Source organism: Cebidichthys violaceus, unplaced genomic scaffold (genome assembly GCF_023349555.1).
Source record: "Cebidichthys violaceus isolate CVI_PGR_0920_01 unplaced genomic scaffold, fCebVio1.0.p SCAF_7, whole genome shotgun sequence".
NCBI lineage: Eukaryota > Metazoa > Chordata > Actinopteri > Perciformes > Stichaeidae > Cebidichthys > Cebidichthys violaceus.
In genome coordinates, this window is record NW_027176927.1 from 6359254 (window position 1) to 6372142 (window position 12889).

The following is a 12889-nucleotide window of genomic DNA, read 5'->3' on the forward strand; positions in this document are numbered from 1 at the left end:
ACAGCTCGTGTGAGCACAATCTGATCCATTATTACTGGAGGGGAGCGTTGTAACTTTCCCCGAGAGAAGTGGGCAAAAATAAGATCCAGTGTAACCAGTCCGCCACCTAGCTGCGGAGACGCGCCGACGAAGATCTGTCGACTGTATGATTATAAAAACACCCGCGCCAATGTTGTTGCACAGTAGGCTCTGCGCTCCGATGAGACTAAAACTCGGTTTAAGGAGGTGTTTTAACCTCCACTGGCCTCAGTTATGTAATCAAAGCAACATCTAATGCACCAAAAAGCTCCGGATTGCTGTTGGTGTGGAGGGGAAAGCAGGGCAGCAACACCTTAACCTCATGCCTAAACGCAGTTGGCTCCGGGACGCGCTCTCGGGTAAGTAGCCTACGTAGCCTTATTACAGATTTTCATGGCAGTCTGTATTAATGTGTGCAGGCCTGTCATCACCAGCGAGCTTACAGCACTGTAGGGTTACTGATAATGTTGTGCATCCGCGGTGCGCTAATTTTATCCCTTGTTGCTGAGTATGTTTCTCCCTCTGTTCTCCTTGCGCGGTGATATTTCTTATTTCAATGTTGCTGACACCAGCAGGGCTGGCAGAGGACAGATAGAAGAGGAAAACAAGGTGGCTCGGGGACTAAGCCACATCAGAAACACTATAGCAAGCACATTTGGACGCTACGTAGCAACCCCACTTCCATGTTGAGTTTCAATTTATGTATGTTTTTGGACGCTTAATTTGTGTTTCATATCTTATTATGGACATAAGAGTGACGACAACAACAACACGTGCATGTGTGTATCATTTGTAATTGCGACAGCATCAGGCGGAGAGTGTTTTTCAGAGGTGCGCAAAGTCATTATGGAGAAGGAAGCCCCTGTTGACGTCCTCAGTAAACCGGGGATAGGTTGCTCCAGTGCGGTAACACCCCCACTGCCCATACTGTAACTACAGTAGCAACATCAGTCAACCTACGCAGCTGCGACCTGGGTACACAATGTACGACCAACACACTTGTAATACACTAACTAGGAGAAAGTGTGTGTGTGTGAGAAGGGGGGGGGGGACTCACGTGAGAAACTTCCATGTGTATGTGGAGTGGAGTGAGGCTTCACGGTTCAGTATTTTAAGATGCCATCACAGCAGGACTTCTGTGCTGTTGTCAGGCAGAGGATAATGGTGTTGTAGTTATTGATGATAACACTGTCATGGGATGGTGATGATGGCTGGAAATATGGTGGGGTGGGCCATTATCATGATTTAATCGTCGCCTCAGCGCTGCCGAGGAACCCACACTGACTGCAGTGTCAAGTCTACCCATCATCCTGTCACTGGAAATAGCTTCTGGTCTAATGTTGGAATAATTTTGAGTTATGTTTGAGAGGTATAGCTCGGGAGAGTATAAAAAGCTATTAGTATGCACTTTGACTGATGTTGAATGGGCTTGCCCTTTTAAGTTTGAAAACCTGCCACTTTTATTCTCTTCTAGCCACTTTGCAAAACAGGATTGCAACCCATATCAAGCGTCTCCTCGTGCCTGTATCCTCTTCTTCATGCGGTCAGGCCTCTGGCCGAGAGGTCATGATGAAAGCGGCAGAGGACCACTGTCCATCTCTGTGCTCGTTTCATTTGATTGTAAGGAGGTTTGGCTTCAGAAATGCTTTCCAAAACTGTTACATAACAGCAGTTACTGGAACAGATGTTGATTTGAGCTCCGTATGATTCAAGGAAAGGGTTTGGGTGTGGAGGGACCAAGAGTCAGGAGAGATAGCCCACTGAGCTCTAAAATGAAAACATTATCTGAGATGCTCTTGTAAGTTTAAGGGGGGCAGTTCAGTGAGTTGTGAGACAAATGAGCTATTTCATAAGAGGCTCTCAGGAGAGAGCTGCAAAAATGCTTGGCAGGGTGTGTTTTAATAGAAAATGGATGAGCGTCTCCCTTAATGAGAGAGTATAATGAAAGAAGCATGACAGAAGATGGTGCTTCCCTTCGATATGTTAAAAACTAGGCTGAACACCGTGTGAGCGAGAGTGAACGTTTTTTTCTGGTGGGGAGAATGTTATTTTAGGGTGTGTTACTTGCTGTAATGTTACATTAAAAGTCAATTTACAATGGGGTCAATGAAAAGCTTACTTGACTTAGAGGAAGCAATGGGAGGAGGAGGAATTTGCACTCCTTTCCAAAAATAAGTTTTACCCTTTCCTACGGATTTGTGTTACCACTACTGAAAAGGGGAGGAGGGGAATGGTCGGACGGTGAATGGAAGGATTTAGGTTGGAGAGGAGGAAAAGAACGAAGTGGAGGAGGAAATATGGTTCTGATTAACATGGATACAGTGTATGAGTTGACCATTTTACTGTGTGGTCTACAGAGAGAGAGAGAAAGAGAGAGAGAGAGAGAGAGAGAGAGGGAGAGAGGGAGAGAGGGAGGATGGGACTAATAGAGAATGCATGCAAAAGCTTTCTGCCAAACATGAAAAGCGAAGTTTCGGAGAGAAAAGAAAGTACACTAGAGGGAAGGGTGGGAGGAGAAGTGCTTGTGGGAGTAGCTGAGAACAGAAGGCGCAAAGACAGTGGGGAGAGGAGGGGAGGAGACTGGATCAAGTGTTTGAATTAGTCAGGAGCTGATTGATTGATATATTGATTTGGGGAGAGGAGGCTTAGAACATAAGTAAAAGTGTAGAGGTTTAGAGAGTGTTTTCTGTCTTTCACAACTGCCGTTATTTACAGATTGTTAGAGAAAACCTGCTGAGCTGTTTTTGAGGAATGTGAGTAGGTCTTTCTTACAGTTAGTGCCGACATTCTGGGAATCGGTGGTGCTGATTGGCCCCCAGGGTGATGAGATTTGTAGGTTCTGTATGATGAGATCATCTCTGTGGACACAGACTTTAGCACCTCTCTACAGCTGCCTGCAGGAACGGGACTTTCCCCTCAATTCCTGTACTGCTGCTACTCAGCATCTGAGCTCACTGAAATGACTAATCACTGGCCTCTCTATCTTTCTGTCTGTGTCTGTCTGTCTTTTCTCTCCCTCTTTCTCTGCCTCAAACTTACTCCATCTCAGTTCAAGCCTAAAGGACAAGAGAGACCCCATCCTTTGCTGGATGACAGAGAGCAACTGTACTTGGACTATTACAGGATATTCTTTTGGAAATCTCCTGACCTACACCTACATTCTGCTCTTTGCTCTTGATCCCAACTGGGGTAATTTAAAAGTGTTATACTGGAAGCTCCACAGCATCCTGCCTCTCCCCCCTGACTTCTCTGATGGACCAGAGAGTGAAGGGGGGAACCCCTACAACCACAAACTCCACTCTGGACCCCACCTCTGCATCTGAAGACTCTGAAGTGGCAGAGAAAAAGAAGAGGGGTGAGGGGGAGAAAGGAGATGTAGGGGAAAAGAAGGAGGAAAAAAGAGGAGCATTGAAAAAGAGAGAAGGCGACAAGGGGGCAGTGCTGGAGTTGCTCATCGAGGGGCGCTGTGGAAGCGCAGGGCAGCAACAGCTTCAGATCTCTGGCAGAGAGACCAGCTGCCCCGAGGGGAATGTACGTCTCCGGATTGGACTCCAGGCCAAACGCACCAAGAAACCGCCCAAGATCTTGGAGAGCTACGTCTGCAAGCCCACCGTCAGGACCTATCAGAGACAAGCCAGGGGGGGACTGCTGAGGGGGAATGAAGAAGGAGGACCGCAGAACAAAACCAGCTCCACTCCAGACGAGCCAACCAGAGATCAACGTTCAGGCTTGGATTCTGTCCAGACCACATCCAAACAAACTGCATCTGCTGCTTCACCACCACTTGCATCATCATCATCATCATCATCATCATCATCATCATCGCAGCCACTGTCATTATCATCAACAGCTTCCACGACAGTGTCAGTCCCTGCCATAACCAACCAAGGGACCAAGTCTGCCAAACAGGTAAGTTATGGACAAGGCTACACACACACACAAACATGCTTACACGGTGCAAAATCGTGCCGCTTTGTGCTTATCTGTAATAAGGTCAAATGAGCTATTGTTTCAATACTGAAACCTAAGCAGCCCATTTAAATAAACAGACCTATAAATAGGACAACAGCACGGCAACCACTTGGAGCTATTACAGACATTGGTCCATCAGTCCCTATGACAATCCCCCAAGGGGAAGCTTATTGCTTTAGCTGCAAAAACACCACTCAAGCTGCAGCATACCAAAATTACAGGACAAGTACGAAATGTCAGGCCTTTTCATCTGTATTAGTGGCAATTTATAGCTACCAATAGCACAGCTTTCTCTCTCTCTCTTTCTGTCTCTGCATGGCTCTCTATATCTGTCCCTCCCTTCTATTTTTACATCCCCTCTTTTCTCTACCTGCTCTAATTTATCTTTCTCTCCCCTTCAGTCCCTGTCCCACTCCCTTCCTCTCTGTTTCTCTGCCTTTGTATTTCTCCTTTCTGTGTCAGCCCCATTCCTGTTTCCATCACCTCACTGTCTCCTTCTCTTCAGTATGCCCTCTTTTCTCTGCCTGATTGAGTAATTTTGTCCTCACTCTCTCTTTTAATGGGCAGGCAAAAACAAAAGCATTTCAGTTGTTGTCTCTTCTCCATTGTCCTTCGCTGTTGTCAGTAGCAAACTAGTGGATGTCACAGCCATTGTTGTTTATGACAGAGATTCCGTGTTTGCACTCTCCAGGTTCCTATCAAACTGGCCGATAAGACAGAGGTGAATTCAAATGGCTCATCTGAGAAAGTGAAGAAAGAGAAGCTTCCCAGTGTCAATGGCAAGCCTGTCTCTGCAGGACACAAACCCTGCTCGCCTACAACCGACCAGACAGCTTCAATTACTCCTTCCACCGCATGCATCCAAGCCCCATCTCCATCGGAAACCAGGAATGAAGGGAAGACCTCCAAGAAACATAATGGTTTGGTTCAGACAGCAAAACAGAAGGGACTATCTAATGGGAAAGGCTCTGTCGACATCCTTGGCACTTCCACCTCGCAGAAAAGCAAAGTTGGAAAACACAGCAGTTCCTCCTCTGTTTCCTCCATGGACTCCACGACAAGACTTCCAGCCTTCACCACCTCCCATAAAGAACTCAGCCTGTCCAATAAGAGTAGACCAGACTCTCCTTCCTCTTCTTCCGTCACCCCTAAACCACAGTCCTCCCCAACTGTGGTTCTCTCCTCTACCCAACCCCAAGATCAGGATCCTTCTATACAGGCCCCACTAGAGAAAAAGAGAGACAAAGAGAAGAAAGCAAAGAAAGACAAACGGAAAGACAAAAAATCAAAGAGAGATAGATTGGAAGCTGAAAGAGCAAAGAGTCAGAGCAAAAAGGAGGAAGGCAAGAAGAAGAAAAAGGAGAAAGGGAAAGATGGGAAATCAAGGCATGGCAAAGAAAAAGAGGAAGGACATAGGACTGATAATACGTGGAGGGATGAGTTAAAGACTGAAAGAGGAAAGGCAGAGAAAAAGAGGGACAAGCTTAGCCCAGACAGACAAAGACCAGAGGATAATACATTTGGCGAAACAGTTGATACTGGTAAACTAGATAAAACCCATAAAGTTGTGAATCCAGGCAGACCAGATGAGATAGACAAGATGGATGACAGTTGCAAGCCAGTTCAACAAGCTGAGCCAGCAACAGGTGAAACCAGTAAATCAAAAGAACAAGATGTCTCAAGACATTCAACTGTGCCTCCAAGCCACCCCTCTTCTTCTGCTCCTCCCTCTCTGCCAACTCCCTCTGCCCGTGCCCCTGTTTCTCCCCCTTTCCCCCCCCAAGAGCAGGACAGCCGTCCGCTTAAGAAACGTAAAGCCAGGCGGCCCAGCTGGACCAAGCTGGTGCACCGGGCTCAGAGGGTGGAAAATCAGGAAGCCCCTTCAGATTCCCAACATAATCCTTTACTAAATTTCCCCCAGAACCCCAAGATGTCCCTTCCTGCCAAGGCCACTATTCATCAGACTGATGAGTCACACACATCTCCCTCTAGCTCCTTAAACAGCAGCTCCTCCCCTCTATCTTCTGCAACCAAACCTCTATCCCCAAAGCAGAGTCATCCCACATCAGACCCTAGTCCCCCTGCTTCCAGATGCCCCATAACCCCTGCCCGAAAAAGGGGCCGCCCAAAATCCCACAGCTCTAGCTCAGATGAACCTCCCACGAGACTTTCACCAAACGCTATCTCAACGGAGGTGCCTCTTATGGTGTGTGACAGAGTTCAAAAGGCCCCTGTGCTGGAGCCAAGTCCAAAACTGCAGTGCGCCGCTCAGTCTAAATCAAGCCCCAAGAAGCGTGGCCGTCCTCCTAAGCGACCCCTCCCTGAGGACCACAGTCGAGATGCACTGAATCGCACTGACAGGAGTAAAGATTTTCACACTGCTGAAAAGGGGAACAGGCAGCTAAAGATCAGGAGGCTGATTAATGAAATGAAGAAAAGAAAGAAGAGGAGACTTCACAAGGTAATGCTGTCTGGGTATGTGGGAAAGGAGGGAAGGGGAGGCCAGGCAGCAGATGGCGAGACCTCTCTGAGAGTGAATAAATCAATAGAGGCTACAACAGTACACACACTCTCAGCCCTGTCCTCCTCCTTTGGGAGCAAGTTGGGCCCTCAGATCAATGTGAGCAAGAGAGGGACCATCTACATGGGCAAGAGACGAGGACGCAAGCCTAAAGCCCAAACAGCTAACGCCAACTCCCAGAACACCACACAGTCGTCCCTGTTTAACAATCCCTCTGAAACATCTCTCTTCTCATCTAACCAACTCCAGCATCCTCCCTCTCACCCATTTCCTTCTCCATCTCTCACCCACTCCAGTGGGGCCCAGAGCCCTTATAGTGAAGGCAGCCTCACAGAACAAACATCTTCCCTACTTTTTCCTCACCCTTTCTTCCTCCCTTCCCCATCATCCTCCTGTACCTCCCCCCGTCCTCCCTCCTCCTCATCCCTCTCTCCCTTTGTGAAGAAGAGTTGTCCATGTCAGGGAAGGCATCATTTCCCCTTTCACCAGTCTTCATGTAAGCTCTCCTGTCCCACCCCTCCACTGCATCACACACCAGGCTCTCCTGGCCACCGGAAAGAGGCCACCCCCTCCCCCAGGAGTGAGTCTCACAGCGAGGACACGCTGCCTAGTGATAGTGGGATTGGAACGGATAACAACAGTGTTTCTGAGCGAGCGGAGATGAGGGGGGTTAGAGGCATTTTCAGGTTGAGTCAAGGGTCAAGAGTGATTCTGGGGGGTCAAAGGCACCCTTCCTCTCTTGTTGACCGTCCCTCTCCTGTCTCTTCACCCCTCTCTCTAATGCCGAGACACACAAACCCCATCACCAACTTAGCTACTGTGGAGCGGCACAGACACAGGCACAGGCGAAGGGATTATGACTGTTCCTCTTCCTGTACTTGCTTGTGCCCGTGCTCCTGCCCAGGACACAACAAGTGCAATCATTTGGACTATTACCCATGCCATGGACACAGTGCACTGAAGAGACAGAAAAATAAACATAAGAAGAAGCACCAGCAGCTGCACATGCAGGATCCAGAGTTTCTGGCCGAGCTAGAAGATGTGATTGGTCAGTTCAGCGAGGTCCACATCGGACGGCGAAGTTGGGCGAGGACAGGACTGGGACAGGGATTTGATGCGAGTAGGAATGCTGCTGGGGGAAGGCGTCATCACTCCTCCTCCCATTCTCTCCGCTCCAACATCTTCAGGATCAATCTGAATGGCTTCTACTCTCCTCACCCTTCATCTTACTCTGCAAATCCCTCCTTCTCCCCCCAGCCTTTCTACCCTTGCCAGCCTGTGCATTGCAGCAGGAAGCCGGACAGCAGGCAATGTGGTTGCTCGTCAAAATTTCAGGAGACCATTGAAAATATGGGCTTTTACAGCGGCTATCCCCCAGCCACGACACTTTACCACCACCTCCCCAGCTCCTACCAGCTTCCCTCGCCACACCAGTACGCCCCCCATCAGTCCCATCATGCCCACTTTCTCCTCAACCCCGCCAGATTCCACAGGCGGAGGAGCAGGTTGCTGCGGGAGGGAGCTTTAGGAGGAGAGGTTGAGGGAGATATAGGAGGCAGTGGAGGAGCCCCACACCTCAGCTCAGGGTTTGCATCCAGCCTCTCCTGTGGCTGTGGGAGGAGCGAACACAAACACAAACATAAACACCGGCACTGCGAACGAGACATGGATGAGGAGGAGGAGTTACACGAGGAAGAGGAGGAAGATGGAATGGAGAGAGAGGGGTTGGCTAGTTCAAAGCCAAGGTCAGGGTTCATTTTGGGGCAAAGTGAAGGAGGAAGGAAAGGGGCAAGAGGAATGGGGTCTGCTGCTGCTGCCACATCATCCTCAGCAGAGAGGTTCAAACACACATCTCTCACCTCACTGGGACTGGGTTCCTCTCACCTGTCTTCATTTGGAGGAAGCTGGGGCGGTCTGGGCCAGAGCTGGACAAAATTTGGGGGCCTTGGAGGGACAGGGTTTGGAAATACAACTCCCAGCTGGAGAGGCTTCACTGGAGAGCAACATACAGGCAGACTGATCGCATCAGACGGAGAGGACGAAGACGGGGAGGACGAGTCACACCTGTACAGGACGTCACCGTCCCCAACACACACCAACCTGTTCACATCAGCTGCCTTGGCAACAGGGGGGAGGGGTCTGAGGAGCGGATTGGCCGGTAGGAATCCAGGAAGTGGGGACAGGTCATGGAGGAAAGATGAGCCAGCATGGACTGAGAGGAGAGAAGCAGGTAAGGATGCATGAATGGTTTGATCAAAAAATCTGTGACTGAATATACATGCCTGTGCTTCTGTGTGATGGCTGTGAGGTCATGTTAGCATTAGCGCTAAAGTTGGTGCAAATACTGCAATGTTAGTATTTCTCTGGCTGTCTGTGCTGATACATGCTACAAAAAAATCTCCATTGTTAACATGCTCTATGTGTTGTGTGAATGTGAATGTGAGTTGCATTGTGTTATAGTTTCATCTGCAAAAAACATGCATACATAGAATACTGACAGATAATATAGAAAATCTAACATCAACTGTGCCTACCAATGAAATGCACCAACAGCACCCAAATCATGACAGCTAGCTGTGTGAATAGGTTGTGTGAATAGGTTGTAAGCCAAGAAGCTCTTTACACTTCCGCGGTTATGACAGATTTTTTTATTTGCAGAATGTGGAGATTTTGGCACCAATAGTTTGCCCACTATAGTGACAGCATTGCTTTTTCTCAGGTGTTGTTGAGCCACACATCAAAGCCTGGAGGGTGTTTGAGAGGAAATCAGACTCCGTTCTTTTTATAGCCAATTTCAGACTCCCGCTGCTGTGCAGGATATGTGCCTAGCTCCCAGCCACACACACACACACACACACACACACACACACGTTACCACTCAGCAACCACGCTGTTGGAGTTTTTAAAAAGTGTTATAGCAGGAGGGCAGCATCTTTATGGGAATCTTCCAGAAAATCTTTGAAATCTTCCCGGCCTTCAGCGAACCACACGCTGTTGCAGCCCGGGGCTACCCAGTGAACACAGTCATTAGTCAACCACCAGATTGGCTATTTAAAGCCTGGCCTACCCCTCACTGCTGGCCAACTGACTTGGAAAAAGGAAAGCGTGGTCAGTCTGTGAGGGACTGTGGAAAATGGATCAAAAAGATAGATGACCTCAGGAGTGATTAATGAAGGAATAGCATGGAGGTCAGAGTGGGGGCAAAAAGAACTTGTGAGGGGAAAATGTTTTTAAAAGAAGTGTAATACATTTGACATCAATTCATCAGTTTAGCACGCCAGTACACATTTCTTTCTCTCTGTCTTTGTCTGCTCAGCCTTTTGAGATTGTGTTCCACATTAACGGATCATGCAAAAACAATTTGTGTGGAAGAGTGCATACGTGTGCATGTTCATACCATAAAGTATGCATTCTGCACAGTGGACATTCTAGTGGTTTTTTGCTGTGAATGTGCGTACATAAATCACCTCTTAATGCATTTCCCAGAAGTGAACTGGTCAGAGGAAATGTTGTGACTCACATAATCTGTGTCCCAGCCGCATGACTCAGCCCAGACTGGGCTCACATCACACCTCCTGCTGGCTCAATCACTGATCCACATCTGTCTCATTTCCTCTCCGCCACTTACACCCCTCCTCCTGTGCCTCAACCCCTCCCTCCCTCTTTCCATTTCAATGACTGCAGGTTTACAAGGTGATTCAAGAAGCCGGGGGCAGCAGAAAACCGTGCCAATGCCAGACAGTGTGGCAGGAGGGGGGAAAAGAAGGCCAGGGCGGCCCAGAAAGCATCCACTGCCCTCCACTGTGTCCTCCCCCATGCACTCATCTGCAGCTCCCTCCATGTCATCACCCGACCTCTTGCCAGGACACAACAGAGATGGGAGAGAAGTGGGAGGGCCAGAGAGAGATAGAGGAGGCGACACAGTGCAGCAGGTGACAGAGTTGGAGTTGCAGGCCAGGAAGAAAAGGGGACGGAAAAGAAAACATGGTGACTCTCCTTGTCATCAGAGGTAAACACTCACAACTGTATTATAAAGTACCTGAGCTGGTTGACTTGAAAATTCAATACAACCACTCACTATTGCTTTATTAACCCACTGTTTTCAGCACTGTGTGCTAAACCAGTGCCTTTTCTCTCTTTCTCTTTTTCCTCTCTATCATTCTATCTCTCTCTTCATGCTTTCCTTTTAGTGTCGCTGAGGATAAACCCGAGTGTGACACCCCCCCTGAATGTTTTAGCCCATTAGATGTCGACCAGGCTCCCTCTCAACCAGTAACCATCCAAAGAGAGGAGAAAGCAGATGGGCCTCCCAGAAAGAAGTTTCTGAGGGCGGGTCTTTACTCTGATGATTACAAAACTACAGAGTAAGTTGACAGAATTCATAAACAAACTATTCTAACATTTTTATTCATCTTTTTTGTTTTGTTTATGTTTTTAATGTTTTTAAGTCTCTTTCCCAGCCCGCCCTCCCAAGCCCAGCAGTTGTGCAAAGAGAGTATGGATTACTCACCGGGGGAGCATGAATATAGCCTTTTACCTGCTCCCATAAATGTTGGTGAGTATTTAATAAAATTCCAAAAACTGCTGTAGTTTGTTGTAGCTGCGATTGTTCATCCTAATTGCCTTTGTGTCCTCCAGGGAAGTACCTTAGGCTAAAGAGGATTCATTTCCAGTTACCTTATGATGTTATGTGCCTGTGGCAGAACAATCAGGTACAGTGGAGCCCCACAACATAGAAACAGGAAGTTAGACGGGCAACCTGAAGCATCATTGGCGATAAAAGAGTGTTACAAGGGGATTTGTGTCATGAATGTGCATGTAATTCTGATGTTGTGTTGTCACAGCTTCAAAAGCAGCCTACTGTCCCCATGAAGAGGAAGCGGCGTTACTGTGAGTTGCCAGTATTCAATGTGTTATCTTCAAGTTTAGTAGATGGATCAAATCAATGCTCTCTTACAGCGTCTTACTCTGTATCTCTCACTCAGGCCGGCTGAAGGAGAGGATTGTATCCTCTCATCGGACAGCGGTGAGTTAATTTTTTCAGATTTGAGGTTGTTCACACCAGTGAAGAACGCAGGTTTAATAAGTGTTAAACTTACAAGCGTCCCTCCATTTTCTTTTTATTTTACAGGAGAGCTCTAGCGACATTACTAGCTTGTTTCCGCACCTCGACATGGAGCCTTTGACCAGCAGTGAGAGGTATGGAGAAAACACCGCAATTAACAGAGATAAACTATTCCTGAATTAATGTCAGTGAGCTAATGTTTCTTCCTTGTGTGCCGGGTCAGGAGCTTTGTGGTGAAACACCACGTGTTCCTTGTGAGGAACTGGGAGCTTGTGAGAGACAGACAGATCCGACTGAGGATAGAGAGGGAGAGCGACGCAGAGGGAGAGGAGCAGAACTCACGATGCCTGTCCTGTGATGGAGCCAATGAAGACGACAGCCACATCAAGTCAGGTCCATGAAGCAAGTGTGTGTGTTAGTTTTTGTTTCTGTAGGTGTTTGTGTATGCATACGTGTATGTGGTTGAACTCTATACATTTTCATTTCAACATCTGTATAGATTTCTTCTTATGTCCCGTGTTCTGTCTTTTACTTAATGTGTGCATGTAAGTGCGTGTGTGTGTGTGTGCGTGTGTGCTCTGCTTACAGCCCGTCATCCTCATATTTGGCCTGTCTTTCCATATCATACTCAGCAGCACAAACTAAGTGGTTTTCCAACCACAGAATTTCAGCCTGCAGAAATGTTTCCCCATTTCTGTCATCCAGCGCTGGTGTCCAAGAACACAGCAGACATCAACTTTCCCCATTAGCAGTGAAACTACATCGTTACCATCAAAGACTCCCTGACTGATTGCAGATAGGAATCAAGGGGAAATAAGGACACTCGCATAATTACAGATATATCTGTAAAATAAATTATGCGCTGTTGTCATTCCCTCCTACAGTGCCTTCACTAACATACAGAATACTGTTTCAACTCTGACCCTCAGATCAGCAAGTGGGGATGGAGGTGACGGTTATCAGCAGTGACCCCCACCATCAGAGTCAGGACACCTCCAGCTCGCTCACTGCCAGCCCCTGTGTGAGTGAAACACCACCCACCTACCAAAAAAACAAGTCTTTTCTTTTAAGAATGAATGTTTCCACAACGATAGAAAATCTGCTTTTGCAATTAGTTGTGCATACTTGTTCACCACAGCCCACCAAAACCCAGAACAGACAAGAGGAGGAGGGAGAGGAAGAAAAACAAGGGGAAGAAGAGGTCTGCAGCAGAGAACAGAGGAGGAAACGACTGAATGATTTACTTTTGACCCTGCAGCATTCATAAGCTAACAATGAGAGGTAAGTAGAGCATCAGATACAGAAACAGGAGG

At 47.7% G+C, this 12889-nt stretch overlaps 1 protein-coding gene across 6 annotated transcripts in view; it reads left to right on the top strand.

The window, feature by feature from the left end:
* Positions 1-12889, top strand: part of LOC137891043 (histone-lysine N-methyltransferase ASH1L-like) — a 15708-nt gene continuing 2819 nt past the window's right edge. The window contains exons 1-13 of one of the 6 annotated variants that reach the window (XR_011105325.1): positions 1-377; positions 3068-3927; positions 4682-8741; positions 10196-10520; positions 10702-10875; positions 10960-11066; positions 11150-11223; positions 11356-11401; positions 11497-11537; positions 11643-11710; positions 11800-11964; positions 12506-12597; positions 12715-12805. Coding sequence is in view for 5 of the 6 variants with exons in the window: in XM_068735451.1 (XP_068591552.1) it covers positions 3271-3927; positions 4682-8741; positions 10196-10520; positions 10702-10875; positions 10960-11066; positions 11150-11223; positions 11356-11401; positions 11497-11537; positions 11643-11710; positions 11800-11969; positions 12506-12597; positions 12715-12843 (5943 nt within the window). In the remaining variant the exon portion in view is untranslated. Of the gene's footprint in view, positions 378-3067; positions 3928-4681; positions 8742-10195; positions 10521-10617; positions 10876-10959; positions 11067-11149; positions 11224-11355; positions 11402-11496; positions 11538-11642; positions 11711-11799; positions 11983-12505; positions 12598-12714; positions 12858-12889 lie in introns of those variants that run through there. The other 5 variants (XM_068735451.1, XM_068735452.1, XM_068735453.1 and 2 more) reach the window with 5 other exon arrangements.